The sequence below is a fragment of the Dipodomys merriami genome, unplaced genomic scaffold (assembly GCF_024711535.1).
Source record: "Dipodomys merriami isolate MVZ:Mamm:240054 unplaced genomic scaffold, mDipMer1.0.p SCAF_97, whole genome shotgun sequence".
Classification (NCBI taxonomy): Eukaryota; Metazoa; Chordata; class Mammalia; order Rodentia; family Heteromyidae; genus Dipodomys; species Dipodomys merriami.
In genome coordinates this window covers 381,430-408,739 of record NW_027206590.1, presented here as the reverse complement: position 1 = coordinate 408,739, position 27,310 = coordinate 381,430, and the positions used below count along the sequence as shown (strand labels likewise).

At 39.4% G+C, this 27,310-nt stretch overlaps 2 protein-coding genes across 4 annotated transcripts in view; one reads left to right on the top strand and one right to left on the bottom strand.

The window, feature by feature from the left end:
• The window catches only part of Appl2 (adaptor protein, phosphotyrosine interacting with PH domain and leucine zipper 2), a 44,026-nt gene extending 28,850 nt beyond the window's left edge, over positions 1-15,176 (top strand). The window contains exons 11-21 of one of the 3 annotated variants that reach the window (XM_070014403.1): positions 809-997; positions 2,290-2,332; positions 2,414-2,470; positions 2,553-2,641; positions 5,973-6,104; positions 6,237-6,289; positions 9,679-9,853; positions 11,308-11,344; positions 11,496-11,636; positions 12,720-12,767; positions 14,299-15,176. In XM_070014403.1, the coding sequence (XP_069870504.1) occupies positions 809-997; positions 2,290-2,332; positions 2,414-2,470; positions 2,553-2,641; positions 5,973-6,104; positions 6,237-6,289; positions 9,679-9,853; positions 11,308-11,344; positions 11,496-11,636; positions 12,720-12,767; positions 14,299-14,307 (973 nt within the window). In that variant the 3' untranslated portion in view covers positions 14,308-15,176. Of the gene's footprint in view, positions 1-808; positions 998-2,289; positions 2,333-2,413; positions 2,471-2,552; positions 2,642-5,972; positions 6,105-6,236; positions 6,290-9,678; positions 9,854-11,307; positions 11,345-11,495; positions 11,637-12,719; positions 12,768-13,071; positions 14,011-14,087 lie in introns of those variants that run through there. The other 2 variants (XM_070014402.1, XM_070014401.1) reach the window with 2 other exon arrangements.
• A 1,959-nt stretch (positions 15,177-17,135) lies between these two features.
• LOC138821953 (WASH complex subunit 4) overlaps positions 17,136-27,310 on the bottom strand; it is a 60,649-nt gene continuing 50,474 nt past the window's right edge. Inside the window, exons 27-33 of the mRNA XM_070014400.1 lie at positions 26,722-26,788; positions 25,977-26,063; positions 24,519-24,666; positions 23,096-23,192; positions 22,276-22,472; positions 21,479-21,578; positions 17,136-19,347 (exon numbers count right to left, since the gene is read on the bottom strand). Coding sequence (XP_069870501.1) covers positions 19,280-19,347; positions 21,479-21,578; positions 22,276-22,472; positions 23,096-23,192; positions 24,519-24,666; positions 25,977-26,063; positions 26,722-26,788 — 764 coding nt within the window. The 3' untranslated portion in view covers positions 17,136-19,279. The remainder of the gene's footprint in view (positions 19,348-21,478; positions 21,579-22,275; positions 22,473-23,095; positions 23,193-24,518; positions 24,667-25,976; positions 26,064-26,721; positions 26,789-27,310) is intronic.

The window sequence follows — 27,310 nt, the reverse complement described above, 5'->3', positions numbered from 1 at the left end:
AGACACATCTGGTGGGCTGAGCGTCCATCTCTGCATCTGAGACTGCACCTACTTCATAAAGTCCTTGTGAGGATTGAATGAGACCACTGCTACCACTGGGGGCTCTCAGAGTCAGCCTTATTTATTTCTAGAAATTACTGGTACATGACACCCAGTTCCTTGAACATAGCTGCCACTCTGTGTTTGGTAATTTCCACAGGATTGTCACAGAGCACTCCCAAGGTCTGAAAACTAGTGAAGATCACAAGTGAAATGCTACCAGTAGTTCTGTAGAGGCTTTAAAAAAATCCCACAGAGTTCTGTTGTTATGTGCCAAGGAACTGCATTTTCTTCTTGTAAGCACCCCAGAAAATGAGAACAGCTTCCAGCTAGAGCAAAACCCAAGCTAGCAAGAGCTCCCAGGATTTGGGGGTGCGGCGACGGGGAGGCTGTGGGCTGAGGTGACTGACTAGATTCAGAACAGGTAGGCTTTAAGCCCTGGAGGATGATCTTGCAGGTTTTCAGTTCCTAACTGTGATGGACTGATGTTTCTGACAGCTTGGAAGCTGAATATGGCTGGGTTGGGGGATAGGTGCATCCCACACACCTGTCTGGAGTTGGTGCTGGAGTAGGGCCCATGGTTTCCAGGTCACTCAAGAGAAACTATTATCTCTTCTGCTACTTTTCACGTGGGTGCTTGTCACAGTGGTTTTGCTTTGATACAAAGACGTTATTTCTGAATGCTTCCAGGACCTTGAACAGGCAACCCAACTTGGAGGTGCCATTCCCATTTTCTAGTGCTAATGGACTTTTATACATAATTTTACAGCAAAACCGGGCTGGTGACCACCACCTGGGAGAGACTCTACTTCTTCACCCAAGGCGGTAACCTCATGTGTCAGCCTAGGGGAGCGGTGGCTGGAGGACTGATCCAGGACCTGGACAACTGCTCAGTGATGGCGGTGGACTGCGAGGACCGGCGATACTGCTTCCAGATCACCACACCCAATGGGAAATCGTATGCTGCACAAATGTTATTTGGGAGAACAAGTGTAGTGACTGCCCCATGGAGGGTTTCTGAACTCATTCTCATGAGCCAGCTCTCCCTGTGAGAGGCCCCACTCGGGGTGTTGCTAAGAGAATGGTTTTCCCTTGTGTTCTGAATAGGCACACATGACCAGTATGATCTACGTGCCTTATTTAGGGAGCACTGGCAAGGATCTGTGTCTCTGGAATGGAAAGGGTCTGGTGTTCTAGTGATAGAAGTTGATTTGGAGAGAGAAGGCTGAGGCTGCTCGCAAGCACTTGGGTTCGTGTGACAGTGGGATAGGGCTGAGGAGAACAAGTAAGAATATCTGAAGGGGATCATTTTACGGCCCAAACAGGAGGTACTTCAGCTAGTGCGGAATCCTCTCTTCCCACGTGGTCACCACAAACCCCAAGGTCTCCAGAGGCCCCAAAGAGATCCTAGGCATGCACCTTGGCTGCTCTTTGTGTGTGCTGGTACTGGTACTGGGGCTTGAACTCAGGTCCTGGGCACTATCCCTTAGCTTTTCTGCTAAGGCTTGTGCTCTACCACTTAAACCACACACTTTTGCAGCATGGCAGCTCAGTAGAGATGTCACTCACAGCATATCTCATCCCACTGGGATGGCCCAGTGGGTTCCCTCAAAACACTGCTGTCTAAGAAGTTCAGAGCCCAGGAAGTACCTCAGGGTTTGCCAGCCCACAAGTGAGGAAGGCACTGGTCAGGATGGTGTGGATTGGCCCTTCTCTGACTTCAGAGCAGCCTTGGGCAGCCTCCTTCCTCTAAAGATGGTGATGGGCAGCAAGCTGGGAATGAAAATGCCTACATCCATCATGGTGCCATGCAGTTACTCCACACCTCTGGGTCCCTGGGTCTCATCAGCTAGGAATAGGAATGAGACCTGTGTCCCCACCTGCCACAGATATGAGAAGCAAAGGAACTAGCAGAAGGCAGTCAGCATTATTGTTAGCATTCATTTGCTTAGAAGTACGTACACGGATGGGAAGTGGCTGGGCCACAGTCCCGGTTGTCTTACATCATCCAAGTCAGGAAGATGGTCCTCATTGCAGAATCACAAGCTTACACTAGACCGGAGGCCTTCTCGTTTGGCAAGCCGGTATTTGCTACATGTCACCCAAGCGGATTACTAGCAGAGACGCACACACACACACACACACTTTTCCATCCCATGGTGCTGCTCTCCTGGTGCCTTGTCAGCTGATGAGAACATCCCTCAGTCTCTGAGGTCAGGGGAGCACTGACTGAGATGCCTTCTGTTGCAGGGGGATAATCCTCCAGGCTGAGAGCAGGAAAGAACACGAAGAGGTAAAGCTTTGTCTGTTTCACCTCTGGCTCAGTGTAGTGGGTAACTGTGGAATTCAGACTTTTTTCTAATGTCCCCTACAGTGGATATGTGCAATACACAACATCTCCAGGCAGATCTACCTGACTGAAAACCCAGAGGTAACTAGCCGCTGCCTGTGCCTGCACCCAAAGGTAGGCATCCCCCTCCTGGCCTGAGCGTGGTTTCTCCTGTGGCTTGTAGGCAGTCGCCATCAAGTTGAATCAGACGGCTCTCCAGGCGGTGACTCCCATTACAAGTTTTGAGAAGAAATCAGAAACCTCCTGTCCCAGGTAAGTAAAGGATGAAGGGAAACTAGCTTTTGTGGAGCCAAACTATGGATTAGAGTTTCCCCCTAAGTTGTTACTTGATCCTCATCACCCATGCCCATGAGTCTTGTGGAGCAGAAGCAGTAACCGTGGCCTGGGCTGCTAAATGTTTTGGCCACATTCACACCCCAGACAAGCAACAGAGTTAGGATTCACTGCTGATTGCAGTGTCCCTATCTACTCCCTCATGCAGTAGACAAGCAGGGGTCTGCCATATGTTCTGTTAGCATCAACAAAGCACCTCCTACACATCCATGTTACTGCCCACACCTTCCTGGCACACATACTAATATTTTCATATATATATTTATTTTATATTTTAATTTTACAGTATTGGGTTTTGTAATTGTTTTAGTGACTGTATCACCCCATCTCTTTTTTTTTTTTTTTTTTTTTTTTTTTTTTTTTTTTTAATTTTTTTTTTTTCCGGTTGTGGGGCCTGAACTCTGGGCCTGGGCGCTGTCAATCAGCTCTTCAGCTCAAGGCTAGCGCTCTACCACTTGAGCCACAGCGCCACTTCCGGCTTTTTTCATTTTGCTTTATGTGGTGCTAAGGAATCGAACCCAGGGCCTCAGGCATGCAAGGCAAGCGCTCTACCACTGAGCCATCTTCCCAGCCCCCACCCCATCTCTTATTAGCTATTGAGTATTTAGGTTGTCACTCCTTGGTTGATTGCTATCATGAATGGTAAACATTTTATGCATATTGCTTTTTTTGGGGGGGCGGTTGTGGAGCTTGAACTCTGGGTGCTGTCCCTGAGACTCTTTGTGCTCAAGACTAGTGCTCTGTCACTTGAGCCACAGCACCACTTCCAGTTTTTGAGTTAATTGGAGAGAAAAGTCTCACTGGTACTTTTCTGCCTGGGCCAGCTTTAAACCATGATCCTTAGATCGCAGCCTCCTGGGTAGCTAGGCATGAGCCACAGGCACCTAGTCATGTATACTGCTTTAAGATTTAAGAATCCCACCTTTTGTCCTAATGGGAGTTTCCATGTGGCTAAGTAGGGGTGGGTGTTGGATTTTCATATAATGAAAACATGGCATTGAAGGGCAAAGTAAAAGTATCACTGTATTTAGTGTCCCTCTTTCCGTGGCAGGGTAAAAAGACCTCCATCAAGTATCCTACAGATAAATGTAATGGCCCAGAGAAAGTTATTAGAAAGCTCAGTGGTTACATGGCTTCCTGGAGTTTTTATGCACCTATATTAGGTACACAATAAGGAATGGTAAGAAGGCCAGAGAAGAGCTTTGAGTCTCACTGTGGAACACTTTGGTGTCCTCCCAGGAGTGACAGCCAGTGGAGAAGTGAAGGTTATGGGGAAAAAGGGCAACATTCAGAACCAAGATTAGGAAAATGGTTCTAAAACATTCAGGAGGATCAATTAGATAAGGAGAATAAAAGAGACCCTACAGGGTGTTTCCCTCAGGGTGTTGGACATGAAAGAACCTGACTGAACAGAAGTGATAGAAATGGCAAGGAGGAAACAAGTCTGAGAAACATTTCAGTGCCATAATGAAGGATTTAAGTTGCCACCAACAGCTTGCTGGTTAAGTGTAACTCTTACGCAACACCATACGAAAAGTAACTGAAAAGAATTATCCAGTCAGTGCATAGAAATCCATTAGCTGTAACAATGTTGGTGGTAGCCATGTGGCACATGCCTAAAAGGTCAGTACTTGGGCGGCAGGAGTGTTGAAGGTTAGAGGCCAACCTGGGCTACACTGCAAGAGAGATCTCAAAAACCCACAGGCAGGGGATGTAGCTCAGTAGCAAAGTGCTCATTATGCACAAGACCAGAGTTAGAGCCCCAGCACTGTGGAAAATTTGCTGCTACGCACCATGGGGTGAGCCCTAGACAGAGTTGGAGACATGAGTCTAATGGTAGCTTTGCCTGCACACAGCTAGATGTCTGTAAGCAAGCTACTAGCTCTTTGGCTCTCTTCTCAACTTTGTAACATAGGTGAGAAACCACAGCTTCCAATGCCTCATCTAGCTCCCACAGGCTGTCTTTCTAGGGTGCTGGTTATACTTTAATAAGTGACAGATTTTCCAAAAAGATGTATTATATTCACAGACTTATTCAGTAGGTAACGGGCTGTTCTTCCCTGCTCTAGAATAAGCAACCATATTCTTAGAAAGGACACTACAGGGACAGAGAAAACTCCTACAAGGGAGAGGAAGGGGATGACCTTGGCAGTCAACTGAATTAAATCAAAGATTGGTCAAGTGATAGAGGTAGCTACCAGATGGCCTGACACTGTGTGGGGTGGGGTGAGTGCCTTTGATCTGCAGCTCATTAAGGATAAAGAAATGTTTTGATGATGGTGGAGGAAAGCAGCACAGAATTCATTTACTCCAAAGCAAATATACATGCCTGTTACTTCTCCACATAGCTTCTCTACAGGCCTCTAAGGCATCTCTTTGTTCCAAGGCCACAGAATGTGGCCACATTCCATTACTATTCACATTCCATTCAATATGACCACCTATCAAATAACCTGTCATTTCCTACAATGCCTTCAGTCATTGACATATTTGGGAAATAGGAAAACACTGGCACAAAACTGTGATGGTCTTTTTATGTCCAGATACCAAAGAGTACCCATGACATCCTTCATATTTATACTATAGCTGGGAAAAGATCTTAAAAGGTGAAGTTGCACTGCAAGCATCCTACCGCTAGAAGGGAAGATACATGGTGCTACAGGATCAGCAGTTTCCTTGGGCAGAGTGCATGGGGGCGGGGAGGGGGCGGGTGCTAAGCTCAGGAGGCACACCAGGTGCCCATGGTACCTGTCTAAGAGTCACAGGAATCCAGAGAAGGGCTGCTGCAGTAGGGGAGTGGTGATCTGAGCTGGCATTTGGGAGGAGTCCAGGACAGAACCTGTGCCACAAGTGAGGAGCAGCTGGTGGCGCAGACAGGGGAGCACCCTTGGAGGTGGAGGGTGGGTTAAGGAGGTAGAAAGGCAGGTTCTCCAGAAAGTATAGACCCACTGTGAATACCAGGTCTTTCGCCTAACTGCTGAGTGCCTACTGTGTGCCAAATAATTAATGACTTACAGCTCCTCCCTCAAAAACCAGTCTCACAAGGAAAGAGATACAACAGATTTTTAACACACAACTCCAAATGCTGAGCAACCGTCTATAATTGGGAGACCTGAGATTATACACCAAGGATATCAGTAACATTTGAGGAAGACTTAGTATAGAATGGGTTGAGAGACTGATGTTTGTAAGTCACACCAGCAAATAACAATTAAGTGTATTTGATTCTTTTTTCCTAATTATATTCCAGTCTGAACCTGAAAAATTCAGAGACAGAAAATCATACGATTCCTGCCACAGAACTGATAGCACCTGGAACACCTATTCAGTTTGATATTGTGCTTCCTGCTACGGAATTCCTCGATCAGAACAGGGGGAGCAGGTATGGGCTAAGGGAGGTCATTTCTGGGAGAAACATAGATCTGAGTCTTTGTGGCTCCACCCACCAAGGATTGCTGCCATGCTGAGTTGCAGTGCAGCTGCCCTGACTGCTGACCTCTGCCTGTTTCCCCAGGCGCAGCAACCCTTTTGGTGAAACTGAGGATGACTCATTTCCTGAAGCAGAAGGTAAATGACTGTTTCTGCACAAAATGATGACAAGAGGCCACTGAAATGCCCTATGAAAGCATTGTCTAGAAAGCTACAATTTATCAACGGAAAGAACACTGCTGGAGGAATATCAATACCAAATTTCAAACTCTACTATAAAGCCATAGTAATCAAAACAGCTTGGTATTGGCATAAGAACAGACCTCAGGACCAATGGAATAGAATTGAAAACCCAGAAATGAACCTACAGACCTATAGCCATCTAATCTTCGATAAGGAAGCTAAAACAATAGAATGGAAGAAAGACAGCCTCTTCAGTAAATGGTGCTGGCAAAATTGGTTAACTACATGTAGAAAACTAAAGCTAGATCCTTATATATCACCCTGCACCAGAATCAACTCCAAATGGATCAAAGACCTTGAACTCAAAGCAGACACTCTGAAAACATTACAGGATGGAATAGGAGAAACCCTAGGTCTCCTTGGCTCAGGTCGAAATTTTCTGAATAGAGACCCGGAAGCACAACAAATCAAAGAAAGGTTGGACAAATGGGATTGCATAAGATTGCAGAGCTTCTGCAGGGCAAATGACATAGCTGGCAAGATCAATAGAAAGCCCACAGATTGGGAGAAGATCTTTACTAGCCATACAACGGACAAAGGTCTCATATCAAAAATATACTTGGAACTCAAAAAATTAAACCACCCAACAACAAATCCTCAAAGAAACAACTGCCCAATAAATAAGTGGGCGAAAGACTTAAAGAGAAGCTTCTCTGAAGAAGAAAGAAGGATGGCCAATAGACACATGAAGAAATGTTCAACATCCCTAGCCATAAAAGAAATGCAAATCAAAACAACATTGAGATATCACCTCACTCCAGTTAGAACAGCAAAAATCAAGAACTCTAATAACAACAGATGCTGGAGGGGATGTGGACAGAAAGGAACCTTACTTCATTGTTGGTGGGAATGTAAACTTGTTCAACCACTTTGGAAAGCAGTATGGAGGTTCCTCAAAAGACTTCACATAGATCTCCCCTATGATCCAGCAATCCCACTTTTGGGCATTTACCCAAATGTTTACAAACAAGACCACACTAAAGCTACCAGCACAACTATGTTTATTGCAGCATTATTTACCATAGCTAAGATATGGAACCAACCCAGATGCCCCTCAGTAGATGAATGGATCAAGAAAATGTGGTATATATACACAATGGAATTCTATGCCTCCATCAGAAAGAATGACATTTCCCCATTTGTTAGGAAATGGAAAGGTTTGGAAAAAATTATATTAAGTGAAGTAAGCCAGGCCCAAAGAAGCATAGGTCCCATGGTTTCCCTTATTTGCAATATCTAGTATAGGTATGAGTCAAGCGGAAAAGGCCAGATAATGTGATGTTAGGAAAATGAACCCTTAAATATGTATTTTAATGTTTTCGTTTCTTTCATGCATGTATTTCTAATGCATTTATAAGATTATTCCTTTATTGCTTTGTATGTCCCTCCCCCACAGTGTAACCCCCGCTTTCACTATATTTGATATCAGTATATCATGTGGAGGAGATGGGGACAAACAAATCGTTTAAGGATTCAGGTGGACCTGTTGCAACAATGAGAAGTACAAAATGTCATGTCAAAACCAGCTTTACAATTTCGGTGTGGGGGGGGGGTATAATTGGGTGGGGGGAGGGGGGTAAAATTGGGTGGGGGGAGGGGGGAGGCAGGGAAGGGAAGTGAAGGGTAAACAAAGGAGGAGGCTGCAATGCTTGGTAAGAAATGTATGCATTATTCTGCCCATGTAATTGTAGCCCCTCTGTACAGTATGTTCTCAAATAAAATAAAATACAATTTAACAAAAAAAAAAAAAAAAAAAAAAAAAGAGTAGAAAGGAAAAAAAAAAAAAAAAAAAAAAAAAAAAAAAAAAAAAAAAAAAAGAAAGCTACAATTTAGAATATGAATTCAAATGACTCGTTTGTTCTATGAAAATTTAGCACATGTCAAATTAAGTCAGGCCTTGGATTAAAAACAGATAGCTCAGGGCTGGGAAGGTAGCTCAGCGGTAGAGTGCATGCCTTGCAAGCATGAGGCCCTGGGTTCGATTCCTCAGCACCACATAAACAGAAAAAGCCGGAAGTGGTGCTGTGGCTCCAGTGGTAGAGCGCTAAAGAGCTGAGGGACAGAGCCCAGACCCAGAGTTCAGGCCCCATGACCGGCAAAAAAAACCCAAAAAAACAGATAGCTCAAAGATTTTCTTCAGTTGCTTTAGGATTAGCCACACCTCACTCCCTTTTTGGAGGTCCTACGCAGCAGTGTTGCCAATTCTGTTACCACATTCCTAGAAAACAAATTCAGGGTCACATTGAATGTCATCTTGGTGAATTATAAGTGCTATGTTATTTCATTTAATACATCCAAAGCACAAATAACTCGTGCTTGAGTTTGAAAATGATATTGAAGATTGGTTTAAATTCACATTTTTGTTTATTTATATTCTTCTAACATAAAACTGGATGCATGGACCATAATCTAGTCAGATGAGCAGATTTTGAGTCCTTACTCAAGGCAGTTTAGTATGAGAAGTGCTACCAATGCCTGAAATACAAGAGAATGCCATTAGAATGAAACTCCTGGCTTATTATTGTTAAAAGGAGTCAAGAATGGTTTAGCTCTTTTAGAGATGTTATTAGTCTGTGAGTCAAATTAATCTCTCTCTATGTAAAAACCTGACGAACTTTTTAATAATCCATCCTATGTCATCAGGTCCATAGAAGGCTAGCAGTGGTCCTGAGTTCACACCAAGGGCTGCCACAAAACGAAACAATGGGCGTAATCACTTATAACATTACCTCAGTTTATTTTCCTAGCAGTGTTTTTAAATCCTTAAGTTGTTTTTAGGGACAAAAAAAGGGTGTCCATTTAAAATAATAAGTAAATGAATTCTTGTTTTTACTCTTAATCAGCATGTCTCAGGCTATATGCCATTATCCAGAAGTCATCAACTCTTCAGAATCAATAAGCAAACTGCTTCAGTTTGAGATCTCTGTTAGCTTGTAAGACAGCATGAATTGTGTGAGACCCTAGGTCTCCCTTCCCACAAACATTGCTATATGGGCCAAATAGTGGCTTTTCTAACAGCAAGTAGAAACGCTCTTGAGATTTAGTTCTTGAAAGAAGTTCATCTGATAACTAAATTCATTTTATAAATTTTTAAAGCCTTTCTAATGTATTGAAGTAGTTCCAAACTGACAATAGAAGATTCAGAGCTTTGCACAACCAGACAGCTTTGGCGTTAAATGCCCTTTATAGACACCTTCAGTCTCTTCACAGTGGGGCCCTTGACACGGATTGCAGATCACTAGCAGGAGCCACTATGACCCTGAGCAGAGCCTGCTCTCTTGCAGATTCCCTTTTGCAACAGATGTTTATAGTTCGGTTTTTGGGATCCATGGCAGTTAAGACAGACAGCACGACTGAAGTGATTTATGAAGCTATGAGACAAGTATTGGCTGCCCGGGCTATTCACAACATCTTCCGCACAACAGAATCCCATCTGATGGTTACCAGTCAAAGTCTGAGGTACAGTTTCCTTTTCAGTCTCTTATGCTTATGTTCATCGGAATGTTAGTGCTAGAATATTTGCTTAGATGAAGGTGCTTTTTTTGGTTTTACTCCTAACCTCTTCTTGATTTTGGTTTTATACGATATAAAAGATGTTCCCTTAAAACAGGAATTGTGGAAGTGGCACTGTGGTTTAAGTGGTAGAGCACTATCCTTGAGTACAAAGAGACTCAGGGACAGAGCCCAGGCCCTGAGTTCAAGTCCAAGCAGAATAAGGTTTACAATGAAAAGTGCTTTAGAGAATGGCAGAAACTAAATGAGAATGTCTGTTGAAGTCTTGGTTATGCCTTTTGACACACAGTTATTAAGCAGTTTCCATGTGCTAGTCCTTTTAAATATGCAACTCATTCATTCCTTATGACAACACTATGTGAAGTATTCCAATTTTATCTGCTTAATTTGACCTGGGCCTATGGGTCATGGAGCCAACTACTTTCACTGTAGGACCCTTGGTAAAGAGGTCATATAACTTGCTCAAGGTGGTACAGCTAAGAAATGCTGACACCAGGCATAAACCCACACCCTCTGCTCTAAAGCAGTGCTGTGCCAGAGACACAAAGTGAGTCCTCTATGTAATTCTAGTTTTCCAGCAGCCATATGTTCACGTAGATCTTACTGCCCCAAACCCAATTATGTAGTTCATGTTGCTTTGCCTCATTTTTACCCTTTTCAGTTAGTGGTGGTAGACAATTGTTCTTGGCAAATTCATGTTCCTTCTTCATTATTGCTAATTTTTAAGAATAGTACTCAAAAACTTTAGTCAGGCTGGCCTTGAATAAGAACCTTTAAATCCTTACCACATGAGAAGCTGGGATTATAAATACCACATCCAGTGGTTAAAGTCAGAACAAGCTAATTCAATACTTAAAAGTTTAATTCAAGTAGCCAGTGAATGTTTGTTGGGAAGAAGACAGACCAGAGTATGATCCATCCATATTACGAATAACTTAGAAAACTGTATGTAATGCTGCCTTTTTTAATCTGGTCCTGGAGTTCAAACTCTGGGCCTGAGCACTGTCCCTGAGTTTTTTGCTCAAGGCTAGCACTCTACTACTTGAGCACCACTTCTGGCTTTTTCTCAACCTCCTGAGTACCTAGGATTACAGGTGTGAGCCACCAGCACCCAGCTCGCTTTTTTTTTTTTTTTTTTGATAAGTACCAAAATCCTGTGAACTCACTTCTTCCATATTCTAGCTAATCAAACTTTCACTGTAAAGACCCTAAATTTCAACTACAGTTTCAGCAAAGGCAGAAACCATGGCACACAGATAGCCACAAAGAACTCCCACTTCAAAACGGCCTTATTTTCATGTGAGGGCACTCATGACATTTCATTCTGCACCTTTACAGGGTCTGCTAAAACAAAAAGTTCATACAACATTTGTAACATAATGAATCTCTTAAAATTTCAGGTTGATAGATCCACAGACTCAAGTGTCAAGGGCCAATGTAAGTACCTCCTAAATCACCTGTAAACACAACACTTAAACAATTTGCCAAATTGCCCATCATGAAGAGTCCATTATTTTCCATACCGATTAGCTTTGTCTGTTTGAATTCCACTTGTGTAATTGTTGAATCTGTTCCTTTCTCTCCTTAGTTTGAACTTACCAGTGTCACACAGTTTGCTGCTCATCAGGAAAACAAGAGACTGGTTGGCTTTGTCATCCGTGTTCCTGAGTCCACAGGAGAAGAGTCTCTGAGCACATACATTTTTGAAAGCAACTCAGAAGGCGAAAAGGTCTTCTTTTTTCTTTTGTAAATTCTGTAATATTTCAGTTGAAACAACTCTACCTTTGATGCTTTTTTTGCACAGCCCATAGCATAGCTTAGTCAATTATTCTGTGCATCTCTGGCCAGTTCAGTAATGCTACATAGGAAAACTCTACTCAAAAACAAAAAAGACTGTGTTAAAGTCTTCCCTTGGGAAAATAAACACACAATAGGTTAAGGACTAGGGTATGGCTCAGGTAGTAGAGAGCCTGCTTAGAAGTGCAAGGTCTTGTTTCTATAGTACCATCACCCCTAAAGAGCTAATTGTTTAGTAAGATATCAAGAAATGGTAAAAGTAGTTTCTTCCAGTAGTCTCAACAAAGTCAAGGTACAGGACAGCAATAAGGGAATCTGAACCATTCTTGTTTCTAAGAATGTGATGACCATATCCAGTTCTTAGAAATTCATCAGCATGAATCATTCCAGGACTGGAGGCATGGCTCAAGTAGTGGAGGGCCTGCCTTGCAAGCTCAAGGCCCTGAGTTTAATCTTCAGTATCCCCTGCCCTAAAATTAGTCAATTGTTCTTTTCTTTTTTATTTTTTTGTCAATCATTAGGCTTGAACTCTGGCTTGGTTCTGTCCCTGAGCTCTTCAGTTCAAGGCTAGTGCTCTATTATCTTAGCCATAGCTCCACTTCTGGTTTTCAAAGCCCAGGCTGGCTTTGAACTGCAATCCTCAGATCTCAGCCTCCTGAGCAGCCAGAATTACAGGTGTGAGCCACCAGTGCCCGGCTCTCAATCCTTCTTTTATTACATGTCTGGTTGCCACCCTGTATATGAACATTAAGTAGCTTATTATGAGAGGGAAAAAATGTTCTGTTAGGAATTTTAAACTTTGGATTGACTTAAGTTTTCACTCACCTGGAATATTTTGTCCATGGCAGTAACTGGTAAGAGGAGGTCAGTGGTATTGAACTGCATGAAACGTATCTGCTGTAGCCAGTCCAGTCTGCCATGTGGATGTGAGCAATCACTCACATACTCTCTGTGCCTAGAATTTTTCTAATGCATTTCTACCTTTGCCAAACACTACTTTTCTTGTCTTTTGCAGATATGTTATGCTATTAATTTGGGAAAAGAAATTATTGAGGTTCAAAAGGTAAGGAGAATTTCAGTGCTGGTTTAACAACTGCTCAAAAGATGTCATACAGTAAAATTCTCAAAAAGGAAGTGATGTTTCTGAGATACTGTAAATATGTTTAGCATTCCCTTTAAGCATTCTATAACCACCAGACATCTGTGACCAGCTGCTTAAACATTCGCTAACACATCTGCACTTAATAAGTAACACTGCCACAGCTCCTAAGTCTTGTTAATTTTCTTGCTTGCATACTTGTTGGCTAGATTTCTTCTCTTTCATAGTAAGATGATACAAACTTAAGTACCCATCATGTGCTCTATAGCCTAGCTCCTCAGAGGATCATCACAGGCCCAGCAGCAGAGAGATACCACGTGGGAACTTACTAGAAATGATCAACTCAGCTCCCTGTCATTCAGCACCTCACCGTCTTTCATACATCCATCAATATTTGAAAAGACTAATTGGTATAAGAAAAATCCTGGAAATATAGCTGTGAATAAGCTCTGTCCCTTCCCCAGAAGGCTTCTTGTTCCACAATGTCTGGAAGAATTTTTGTAGTAATAGAAGTTATCTAAATGTGCATTATTTAATATACAAAGTGCACATGGCTAAAAAAATTTTAAATTTAAATAATTAACACATAAGCTACCCTATGAGTGCACTTAGCAACATACCTGATATAACTACAAGACACAAACTTTTTTGTAATTGGTTTATACAGGGATTGAACCCAGAGCTCATCCAGCAAACACTCTAACACATGTGCTATGTCATCAGCCTTTTTGTTTTTTGAAATAGTGTTTTGCTAACTTTGTCCCTGCTAGCCTCAAACTTGTGATGCTATCTCCCTGGGATTACAAGTATGTGCTGCCATGCCCAGTTGGTATAGGTCAGAGGTCAGCATACTTCTATAAAGGGCCTTTGTCTTACAGGCTTATCATCTCAACTCAGCTAGTATATGAACAAATGGTCATGGTCATGCTCCAGTACAACTCTTATTTATAAAAACAACTGGGACCAAACTGATCAGTTTCCAAACTCCTGATAAAGACTAAAAGACAAAAAAGAGATTTAAGACAAAAAAGATAGGTTTTGTGAAGGAAGTTCCCCTTTGGACTCTATTTGGGAAGATGGTTATGAATAATAAATGACATTCTGGCTGACAAGAAGAACTTAGCTGAGATTCTAGAAGTAATGCCCTTGCGATTTCACACAGGTTAAGAGCAATGAGGCAGATTACAGAACACACTGAAAGGCCAAGCCGGGGGGGGGGGGGGGGGTCTTAAGTATATCTTAAGCTTTTTCCTTTTTTTCTCTCTTAAACTTTCCTAACTTCAGGATCCAGAAGCACTGGCTCAATTAATGCTGTCTGTACCACTAACTAACGATGGAAAATATGTACTGTTAAATGATCAACCAGATGACAATGGTGGAAGTCCAAGTGAAAATAGAGGTGCAGAATCTGAAGCATAACTCACTGGGGCGTGTGGGGAAGACACACAGAAGGAGAGCTACCTCGCTAAGGGTTCTCAACTTCTCTGATGCACAGGCACACTGACCTGGTTTCAGAATGCTGACAAGCGTTTGTGGAATGTACCCCTCGATGTCTTGCTACTGAGACTTGGGAGGGAGACAATAAGAAATGGGTGACAACGTTCCTACTTTCTACAAATGTTATTTTAGGTGCTTTGTGGTAAGTCTTTTCGTTAGACTGCATTATTTAGTGCTCAGAACAAAAGCTATGAAAATGCATTGTTCACTTGGTTTGGATAGCATCTCCAGTATCTTTTGTAAAAATAGCAAAAGCTGAGATTTAAAATTTAATACTAAATATTTCCTATTAATATAATCTATTTTTGTATTTTACTTAATGAATCTTAAGTGCCTGTCATTCTTGATGTAATTACGTTCAGTCTGTCTCATAACTGGACCTCACAGCATTACATTACTCTGTAGTTAGGTGACAAGCAGTAGTAGAGATGCAGGTCTAGTTCTGATAACTTCCAGACATCATGCAATAAAAAGAGTAGCAGGTGAATACCACAAAAGATGTTTTACAAGAGACTCTAAGAGAACCAGCATTCATTCAAAACTGTAAGGTACTCTTAGATGTGACTTTAGTGGATATTTCCTGTGGCCAGGGTACAACTCTACTAGTTCCTGTTTCTTCTGAGCCAGACCCTCAAGTAAGGGACCAATTAATTTTAAAACTTACTTGAAGCACAGCTGCTTGTGGGGCATGGTATAAAGTTTTATTTCTACCCTGGTATTTTTGGTTCCTGGAGCCAATCCACTCATCTATCCCCCCTAATTATGAAACAAGTATAAGGATCTTGAATTGGTATAGTGTGTTTAATTCTAACCAATTTCAACGGACTCCTTTTATCTTTGTAATATTAACATAGCAATAAAAATTACCATTCTGTATCTTTTACTTGTTGTGGTTATTTTCTAGATTATCCTTAGAAGAAAAAAGTCAGTTCTCTAGTTCTAAGTTAATACCCCCAAAAAAGATATAAAGAAATCCTACAAAAAAAAAAGACTATAAAATACTTCTACTCAACATGTATAGAACATTTTTTAATAGTAAAAGAATCACAATTTTCACAACCTCTCAGGATGCTGAAGAATCCATTCTTTTCATGTGCATACTACGGGAGGCATGGTGAACAGATCTACACCAGAATGAGATTCTACATTGTCAAATTAGTTCAGTGTTCATCAAGGACTTAACAGATTTGCACAGCATCGCTGTATTAGATTAGTAGATCCTCTGACAGGCTGAGCTAAAAGTCCCCTGGAATTTTTCCAGTGGAAGGAATGGTGGAATGGGAAAATTTTCAGTATTATTTGAAATCTTTGACAACCTACTAAACTGTTCTTAACATCTAAAAGCCTTGCTTTAAGACAAAAACAAAAACATTGAAACTTACTTTAAAAAAAAAAAAGTACTGAAACTTCCCTAAAAAGAAGGTATTCCAAAATGTCTACAACATGAAGCTGAAAAGACAATCGAGCCAAAATCTTTAAGGCTCATTACAGTCTACCATTTACTTTTAGTGAATGCAGCATAAAATGTAACATGAGCTGGGCACCGGTGGCTCACACCTGTAATCCTAGCAGCCCAGGCAGGAAAGTCCCATGAGATTCTTATCTCCAATTAATCACCAGAAAACCAGAAGTGACACAGTGGTTCAAGAGGTAGAGTGCTTGCCTTGAACTGAAGAGCTGAAGGACAGCGCCCAGGCCCAGAGTTCAGGCCCCACAACCGGCAAAAATAAATAAATAAATAAAAATAAAAAGTAACATGATGCCATCATTTCAGCTTCCTCAAATTGTAGACATTGACAACCATAGAAGACAGCCCTTAGACATTTCTCTAGCACAATACTCAACAAGATTGCGTTTCTGGCATCCAGGGTAGTACTTAAAAGCTCTCAAATTGTGCATGGAGGCCCCTACCTGTAATACCAGCACTTGGGGGACTAAGTCAGAAGATGCATAAACTGGAGACAGCCTGGGCTACATAGTAAGTCCCTGTCCTCCCTCGCTAAAAAATATTGCCAGACAGTAGTGACTCATGCCCATAATCCTAGCTAATCAGGAAGCTGAGATCTGAGGATTGTGATTTGAAGCCATCCTGGGCAGGAAAGTCTGAAACTCTAATCTCCAGTTAACCACCAGGAAACCAGAAGTAGTACTGTGGTTCAAAGTGGTAGAGCCCTAGCCTTGAGCAAAATGCCCAGGAACAGCACCTAGGCCCTGAGTTCAATACCCAAGACAGACAAAGTAAAAATAAAAACCTTGTTTATGAATATTTTGGTTTGATTCATGTTTATAGATAAAAAACACTTCTAACACACTAAACAACACACACTTAGGGACCCTTTCCAGGATGAAAATTTGAAATAACTTCATGTTGGTTCTTTTTATTTGAAAATATGAAGCTATGAAAAGATCAAGGGTGTTTCTTTCCTCTATAGGAAAGAATACAAAAGTTCTTTACCTGTGATACACAAGAAGACCCAATCCCAATGTTATATTTGTGTATAAATGAGACATGCATAATAACGCATTTTTAAGAAAGGCTCTTGCTATCATGAAGATGAGGACAAGTGAATGTGTATGTGTATGTATAAATGTGTGTGGTGGCACTTGAGTTTGGGTTTGAGCTCAGGCAAGTACTCTACTAAAGTGACACCTCTAATCCTTTTGCTTTAGGTTGTTTTTCAAGTGAGTTTTGTGTTTTGCCCTTGAAGACAATCACATGCAAATTTTTTGCATAGAGATTACTTGTACTTTGTTTGATTTAAAGGGACTTCAGAAAGGTTCATATTAAATATTGACTTAAGACATTCAAACTTTGACACAGACATGCAGAAGAAGGAAAGTTTTGAAATTATATTTATTAATGTTTTTATACATACTGTATTCTCTTAGAATTGGGGGGAGGGGAACCTCCACTCGAGGTAACAAGCGTGCCATCTTTTACAAAATTTGATTAGAACAACAATGGTATGGTTAGTCTTTAATTCCTGAGGATTTGAACATTGCTAAGTTTTCTGTGACCTTACAACTAATGCTCAAATTAATTTTTAGATTATAATGTCTACAATATATTAACAGTAATGTTAGCAAAAAGAAAACCATCATCCATCATCCATGTATGTATTAACTCAGTTGTGAATATATGAAGTCCTGTTGCTCTGTAACCTAGTATCATTTATATATTTGTCATTTCAAAGACTGTAACTCAAATATATGGATGTTTAATTTATCCATGATAACTTCAATGACATTATTTTGAACTAAAGGTAAAATAGTCTGACTTTCTCCTCAATTGTAGGTATCTGGCAATGAACCAGAGTGTTCACTCTAGGCATCTAGAGTCAACAGTGAACTCTAATATTGATACAAGAATTCATTTTCATGTGTTGTAAAAAACAAAGAACATATGACGCTCTTCTAATCAAAACTTCCCTGTTAAAGGGGATGCTTTCAGGAAGTCAAAGAAGAAAAATACAACAATACTGTTGCTACGAAATATTGACTATAATTTGATATAATCAAATCCAGTATCAATATAAACATTTATAATAATGAAAATATAAATTAGAAATTATGCAGCATGCTTTAGGGCCATTTCTACAGTTAATATGAATTAGAAATATTAAATGCCTTTAGTCCGTCCGTTATCCATTAATTCAGTAAGCCACGTTTACAAAATAAGCAAAAACCATTTCCTACATATTCTGTTTCCTCTGACTTAACAGTTAAAGTATTTATTTGGGGCTGGGAAAGCTACCCTGGACGCTAACCGATAAATACAGACAGGGCACTGTATACCCGTTCCAGAATCTGCAATCAGAGAATAATGTTATAATTCTAACAATGTTAGAATTATTTCCAAGATTTAGCCAAAGAAATGTTTAACAAGCAAATGTAATAGAAAGACCAAACATCTCCCAAAATGATGTATTACATACAAATTTTAAACTTTCCTTTTCATCATAAAGATGTCACTTTATTGTACTTTAAAAGGCCATGATTAACCCACTTAACTAACGGACCTTTACAAAAATAAAGCTAGTAGCTTACTAGGAACTAAATTTACTCAAAATCTAATACTTTTTTAAATTAGCAAGTGATTTATTATTAAGAGTTTTATCCTCACAGTGGTAAATTTTTAAAAGCCTGCCAACAGTGCAATTAGTATTTAATTGTATCTTAAATTATACTGATGAAAAGAAAAATTCTGCCCAAACCATCACCAAGATTTTGTTTAAGAAACCTGAGTTTGGATGTAGAAGTTACTCAATTTTTTCTGGTATCATACAGACTGCCTTCAAATGGAAAATAAGCTTCAAGCAGGACTCTATGGCTTTATCTGAGATTTTGAGTATTAAGTAAATCTTAAATTTAAAGCAGTTGTTGGAGGTTAAATGTTCCCAAAGCAATGTAAACTAGTTTCAAAAAGACATCAGCAGCTCTTGTGAGTCACATGAAATTAATAACACATGATCATCAGTTCTACTGTACAAAGAATACATAACACTTGTGCCTCACCTCTAGCATCAAAGCCATTTTCATATATTATTTTCATAAGCATATTAATATGTATGCTTCATTAATTTCAAGCTCAAATCTTTCTTTTAACATGTTTACTGGCTATATAAAATATATGCACTGACTTTGCAATGAATGGAGATACAGATGAAAGACCTGTGCAAATATGAATTACACACAGTTTAGGAATTCAGATCTGCCTTCCTCTAACTTCATTTTAAATTACTGCTCCTAGGAACATCTTCCAGCCTAAGGTCCAAGCAGAAGTCCAATTTTAAAATCTTATTCTCAGTCTTTGAAAAGTAGAACTTTCTAAGTTTTAACTTTAGAGGGCTGCTTTAAAGAGCTGCAAAATGTAAATACCTTCCAGATATGCATCCCAGGAAACAATTCATAATAGCTTATAACATCCATTTCAGTGGTAAAAGTTATGAGCCAATTCTGAAGACTTCATACCATCAACCTCATTTCACAACAGGATCGGCAGTCACAGTGCTGTCAGACACATCTCCATTGCCTGTTTTAGTTTCTTCTGGAAGCGTAATGAAAATAACAATGGACATATTTATGTTCATTTAATAAAAAATGAATTAAAAGATACTAACATTTGTGAATGTTACACTGCTAAGTTGTAAGAAAAGTTTACACCATCAAGTATTTCTTAATCACAAATCGTATCTAGCTATTTTGTTGTTGTTGTTTTTTAATATAGGCTACATACTGGTAAAGGCTGACTGGTTCTTAGTGGGAATGTGGAGTTGAGAAGTTAAGAATTGCCTCTGGGGTGGGGCTTCAGTCTGCCTGAATCCCTGTCTCCTGTGCAGTTTTGATAGCCCTCATAGAAGGAAGGCATGCACTCCCACTTCCTCCAGGAAAGCTGTCACCTTAGGGTAGGTACCCTGTTATAACTGAAAGAAACATTGTCCAGAACAAATAACTTCCCATTTCTAAAGCAGGTTTTTTTTTTATTGATTTGTGATTAGAATGAATTTTAACAGTACTGTGAATGTTCTTCACTAACAGAGGGAAACTATTTAAGTAATAAGCAACTTTGATTACCTCCCGGAACAATCTTCAGCTAAAAAATACAGTTTTAAACAGAAAAATGCGTGACCTGGACATGTTAGTGAGATATATCAAACAGAATCTTAAGGTTCTGAAAGTTCCTTAAGAAGAACAGACCGAGCCAGGCACTGGTTGCTCATGCCTATAATCCTAACTGAGATCTGAGGATCTCAGTTTGAAGCCAAGCTGGGCAGGAAAGTCTGTGAGACTATTATCTCCAATTAAGTACCAGACTATTATCTCCAATTAAAACCAGAAGTGGCACTGTGGCTAAAAGTGGTAGAGCACTAGCCTTGAGCAAAAAGCTCAGGGACAGTGCCCAGGCTCTAAATTCAAGTCCCATAACTGAAAAAAAACAAAAACAAAAAGTAGACCAAAGAAAGGAGTCTCACTGCCATGAGCCTGTAGGATTAGGAGGCGGATTTTATTTATTTACTTAAGTGTCTTTTTTACTTGCAGGGTTTTCCCAGCACTACTATATTCCTGATATCACATAATGCAGGAGCAAACATAAGCAATAACTGAATTTCTCCACAATTTAGATTATACAAACACAAATTCTTGAAAATGGATTCACTAGTTTATCATAGTCCTGGAGCCAAATGTAATATGCTCAAATTTCCACTTGGTAAATACTGTCTTCCAGGTAACAGGCAGAAATAATTTTTCAAGTACATGCTTACTATATAGGTCTAGTTTCTAAAAATTCCTGGATATGTTCTTAATAAGTAAGCAATATTAGTATTTATGCAGCAATCAAGAACAAAGTTGGTCATATAAATGATCTTCCCAAATGAGTTACATCATTGAAATGTTAAAAATTGGAGAGAGTGATTCTTCTATCTTGACTTATGAAAAATTCATAAGTATAAAAAAGGAAGAACAAACATGAAAACGTTAATGGTGAACTAGATACTATAACCAGCTATGACCATCCAAGCAAAGAAAAATAATACATAATTTCCATGACAAGAAAAAGTAAACATCTGTTCCTCAGGAAAAAACAACTGCTCCTAAATGTCGTATCTTGTATCATGGAGACATTAAGTGTGGCCACTAAGTGATGCTTTGGATTCATCCTACATACAGCACAATATTGAGTCCTTAGTGTGACTCAACTGCACTGAAATGACTAGCAGTTATGGCTGCACTGCACTTGGACTCTCCAGGCCTAAGTAGGAAGGAAAGCAAGACGCTGCTTACTGTGGCACTGACAGCCAGCCCTCATTGTAGACTTCTAAATACCTCTCCCACCCATTAAATCAACATCCAGTTGGCAGCAGCTTTTTCTGCAGCAATGTTTAGTCATTGTCTCATAATTTGTTCCTTCTAATCTGATATAGTTTAATTGTGAAATAAAAACTGGCTTAAACTTTATTTCAATCAGAACATGAAATGGATAAGAACTTACAAGGTTACCACAGAGTGAAAAGAATTTCCATTGCTTTTTTAGAAGACTTATTGTCATATAGGACTTATTTCAATATCATTTTCCAAAAAGTAAGGAAGCTAGAAATGACCGGAGAATGGGGGCATTCATTTGTGTTGATTCCTAAAAAGATACTTAAAGATTTTTCCATCTTAAGCCACTTACTGACCTTCCTTCTCTTTCTTTTCTTGGTTCTCTTCAGCTGCAGTCTTATCTGCTCTGAAGAAAATTCTTGCACTGCTCAGTGAGAAGTATAGCAATTCAAACTCCTATGTAAATAAATATAAAAGGGGAAAATACTTAGAGCAAAATACCAAAACTATTTACATCATATCACATTACTATTTTAAAAAGGTATCTAGCTGGGTGCCGGTGGCTCAAGGCTATAATCTTAGCTACTCAGGAGGCTGAGATCTGAGGATCGTTGTTCAAAGCCAGACTGGGCAGGAAACTCCGTGAGACTCTTATCTCCAATAAACCACTAGAAAACCGGAAGTGGCACTGTGGCTCAAGCGATAGAGTGCTTGTCTTGAGCTGAAGAGCTGTGGAGGGACAGCGCCCACACCAAGTTCAAGCCCCACGACCGCCAAAAAAAAAAAAGGTATCTAATTAAACAGTGCTAGTGGCTCATGCCTGGAATCCTAGCTACTCGAGGATGAGATCTGAGGATTACATTTCAAAGCAGGCCCAGGCCCAGAGTTCAAGCCCCAGGATCAACACACACTCGCACGCATACATACAAGCTTTAACTAAAATCATAAATATAGAAACAAAACTAAATAACCTAACCATTTTTGAAATCAAATGATTTCCAGGTATCATTTATATCTAAAATGTACTCTTTTTACCACTATTTATCTCACTTGTTAAAGTGGCAATTTCCATATGGCTTCTGGTTTTCAGTTGTCAAACATAATGATTATCAAAAAGTCAGTCAAAGGAGAGTTGATTCTTTTCTTCTTCTACCTGTAGATAGACATCCAGTCGCTTCTGAGTGAGATTCATGGTTTGCAGTAATTTTTCATCCTGACTAGTTGATTGTACATTCTGTTGCTTGGCAACTGCTCTTATCTCCTTTATGTATTTCTCTCTAACAGACTGGAACCAGTGAAGTGAGTCAAACTCTTGGTACTGATCCAAAAGCTTTAGGATGTAAGCCACACCTGGAGTCATTAAGCAAAACCAAAGTTAAATTAACCCTAGTTCAGAAGTTGTGTTCTCTACTCCTTTACTCCTAGCACTAATAACTCCTAGCACTAAGCTAACCTCAATGAATTCTCTTTTAAATCACATTTTGCAGCACAAATAAATTTACCAGAATGGCTAATTGTTCCTTTAAAAGAAGACATAAAAGTATCAAAAACCAAAAGAAACCAAGTAAGAAAAAAACAAATTAACTTGCCCATAAAAATAATCCGGAGAAACACAGCTATGTTAAGAAAATAAAATCTTCCATTGCTCAACAGCAAGTGGAGCAGCAGCAAGGAAACCAGGAACAACACCTGGGCCCTGGGTTCAAGACTCAGGGCAGGCACAAAACAAAAATAAAAACAGAAAACACCTGTAAAACTTTAACAAAGGCAGACAAGTGATCAGCAATACAAAGGTAATAGGTAGTAAATGACAAAAAATGAGTAGTTTTAATCTTATGGCCTCATTTTAAAAAGTAAACACTGCTCATTAAAAAAAATCTGTAAAGAGCAAAGCCCTATTTCAAGCAAATGTTTCTAGAACTCATCATAAGGTAAACAAAAAATTAATAGGAAAACAGCTGCATTAAACTTACCCATAGCAAAACCATCATCAGTAAAGGCAGCTCCAATTTTATTTTTTTTATTTAATTTCTCCTTGCAACTTATGGAATGCTCTACAAAGTTGAGGGTCTAAAATGGAATAAAAAGATATTAGGGAAGCAACTATGCTAACCAAACCTTCAGAATTTACTATTTTCGAGACTTAATCTCTTTTTGATTGCTATACTTCTATTTAAAACTTTTGCCCCAAATAGTCCCTTGGTAAAAACACAAATCTACACAAAAATATGTCTCTAATGGCTCTTCTTCCCAAGTCCTTTAAATATGAGTATGCCCTCAATCACTACTTAACCCTAGCACTGAGTCTTATATGGCAGTATAGTATCACATATACTTTGGAGATGAGAATGCTGAGCTTTGGGAGAGTATCTTATCCCAGTCACTCAAAGTGAGCATGGAAGCCAGAAAACCAAGTCACTTTACCAAAACACTCTTACCAAAACAGTCCTTATTTCTGCCTACTCAATACATTCTCAAAACTAATTATCACATTCTTGGTTAAAAAGAATTAGGGGTTTTAGTTTAGCAGTACTTAGGGACTCACACTTCTTAGGCTGGCAATCTATCACTTAGTCCCACCTCCAGCCCAGCTTTGTGCTGCTTATTTTGGAGATGGAGTCTAGTGCCCAGGGACTGCCTTAAGTCACAGTCCTCCAGATCCCTGAATAGCTAGGATTACAAGCATGAGCCACAGGTATCTGGCTAGTTCTTAGTTCTTTGCTTCAAGGATGAATTCCACCCAAATAGTACTACTATTGAAAATTATTTTCCAAAATATCTTAAACCATTTATTCAATAAATATTTGCTAAAGCTTAGTAAATATGAGGCAATTAACTGTTTAGGATTTTTAAAAACTCAACTGTCATCTAGAGTTCTCAAAAGGCAACACAAGAGATGGGTGGCTGTGCTGCCTAAAACAGGATGCCACTAGTTGTACATAGTAACTGAGCTCTTAAATAAGGCTAATGGAACAGAAAACGACCTTTTCCTTTCTTCTTTTTTTTTAATCTTTTTTTGTCAGTCATGGGGCTTGAACTTGGGGTCTGGGGCCTGTCCCTGAGCTCTTTTACTCAAGTCTAACACTAGCACTTTGGGTTATAGCACCACTTCCAGTGGTTAATTGAAGACAAACTTTCCTGCACAGGCTAGCTTCAAACCATAATCCTCAGATGTCAGCCTTCTGAGACACTAGGATTACAGGCATGAGCCACTAGTGCCTGGCAAAAACATACACTTATTTTGTAAATTTTTAATTCATTTAAATTTCAGTAGCCAGATGTGGATACTAATGGACAACACAGTCTATGTGCAATTTATGCTATAAGGAAATCAGATCTATTTATCAAACATTTTTCTTTAAAAAAAAAATCACTTCAGGTTCTGAAAATACTCACTAGAGGAGGAACAATGATATAGAAATTTCGAAGATGTATGTTCTTGGGCCTTCGAAACTCTGGTGCAAAAACATCGACAAGCATTTTAAAATATTCTGTGCCTTCTGCAGAATTTCGTGTATGATCACTGAGGACAGAGTCCAAATGCCTACAAATTAAACAAAAATAGGTACTCCTTGGCTTTGTTTTCAAAAGAAGTTGTATCTTTTTAAAACTCCTTTTCTTGTTAGGTTACATTAGTATACTCAGAAAACACTATGAAATTTCTTGTAAATCTAGAGTTCAGAATGAACTCATTTTCTTATGGGAAGAAACATCTATTAATTTAACTTAATCAAATACTCAGAATAGAGCATTCTAGCACTGTTTTCTTTTCTTTTTTCTTTTTTCTTTTTTTTTTGGGTCCGGTCATGGGGCCTGAACTCTGGGCCTGGGCGCTGTCCCTCAGCTCTTCAGCTCAAGGCTAGCACTCTACCACTTGAGCCACAGCGCCACTTCTGCCTTTTTTTTTCTTTTTGCTTATGTGGTGCTGAGGAATTGAACCCAGGGCCTCATGCATGCAAGGCAAGTGCTCTACCACTGAGCCACCTTCCCAGCCCCCTAGCACTGTTTTCTTAACAAACCGGTAAAACCTCTCTTTGTAATCAATTTGGGTTCATTTTAAATCCCTTCCTCTGAATCTCTTTACCTAAACTTAAATCTGGCCTTCTTTCAACTTTTCTCTTTTAACCTTCACAAACATTAGGTGCTTCTGCTCCTAAAACCCTCATGAACAAATTGTACTTCCAAATTGTATTGCTCTCAAGTTACAAGTCACAAAATCTCTTTTTTGTGGCTCTCATGATCTATCTACAGATAAATGCTCTTCATCCAAACATGAGGTTCCATCTCGATAAACCCACTGCCAATTGTATGCTGTAACTTACATTGTTTTCTTCCCCTCATGATTCCAGGGCTGACTTAGGGCTACTATTGCTGCCACTGCCAGTACCATAATATCTGCTTCAAAACTACTGCAGATTGTCATTTTTAAAAAATTATATTCTAATTATATTTAAGTAGCTATACAAATACAAAGGGGTTAACATTCAACACGTGTGTTTACACTGACACCAAATTTGTATAATAAAAACAGCACTGGTGGCTCACACACATAATCCTAGCTACTCAGGAAGTTAAGATCTGAGGTTGGAAGCCATCCCAGGTACTAAAGTCCATGATACTCTTATCTCCAATAAACTATTCAGAAAAAGTTAGAAGTGGTGCTGTGGCTCAAGTAGTAAAGTGCTAACCTTGAGCATATAGAGTCTTAGGAACAGTACCCAGGCAGGCTCTGAGTTCAAGCCCCAGGACCGGAAAAAAAAAGGCATATAATTTATGTTATCATCTAATCCTCTCTTATGTTTTACATAAACAAGCCTTAAAACTTCCAAATTTAATTATTCCACAAAATGTTACCTTGCTGCTTTTAACGTTTCTTCTGCAAGACCTTCCTCTTTTACTAGTTCTTCAAAATTTACAATATCTTCAAGATCAGGCACAAATCTATGTAAGAATTTGGGGAAGGAATTTTTTAAGGCCAATTACAACACATGCAATTAACACAGATATAAAAGTGCTACAAAATCTTTAACTATGTATTTAGAAAGAACTTTGCAAGTCAGTAAATTGTTAATATGACTGCTTTACTTCCAAATCAAATTTTAGATCTCATCACATTTTAAACCTTAAAATAAGGTAATCTTAAGGTTCATTCATAACCCAACCTGATAAAACAAATCATAATCTTAAAAGAAAAGTATTTTTAAGAGTCTAATGCAGTCAAAATTTAAGAAAAAAATCAAGCTAGTAGTATTAATGGCTTTTTCTGCATTTTATCTCAAATTACATTAATGAGAACAAACACTTATAACAAAAATTGAAGTACATATTTCTTTTTTTTGTGGGGGGGTGTCTGGTTGTGGGGCCTGAACTCTGGGCTTGGGCGCTGTCCCTCAGCTCTTCAGCTCAAGGCTAGCACTCTACCACTTGAGCCACAGCACCACTTCCAGCTTTTTTTCTTTTTGCTTATGTGGTGCTGAGGAATCGAACCTAGGGCCTCAGGCATTCAAGGCAAGCACTCTACCACTGAGCCACCTTCTCAGCCCCAAAGTACATATTTCAAATGGCAGAAACAAGGCAAAATGATGTGTAACATCCATACCTAATGGCATTGCTGCTACAATGAAGACCACCAGATCTTATCATTCGTACATAGCCCATAGCATTACCTTTAAAACCACACAAAAAAGCAAATATTTATATAAACAACTCTTTAGGCAGTAATACATTTATTTTCAGTAGTCAATTATAAGACTTTCATGCCTTAAGTAATATTTGCCTATTTTAGTTTTTATTCCATAAAAAGGAAAACAATAGTTTTCTGCACTTAAAATATAAATATGGTTACATTATCTATGTAAAAATATAATTATTTCAATTGGAAAAGTAAATTCATTCAATGCTAACTATGTTAAGATGATGAAATATTTTTAAATTGTAATACCATAGGATTCTTACACTGTCTTTCACTCTTATTTACACACACACACACACAGTCTTTCACTCTTATTTACACACACACACTGTCTTTCACTCTTATTTACACACACACACACACACACACACACACACACACACACACACACACACACACACACACACACACACACACACACACACACACACACGAGAGAGAGAATGGGCTAGATATAGTGGTCCATACCTGTAATCTCAGCTATTTGAGAGGAAGA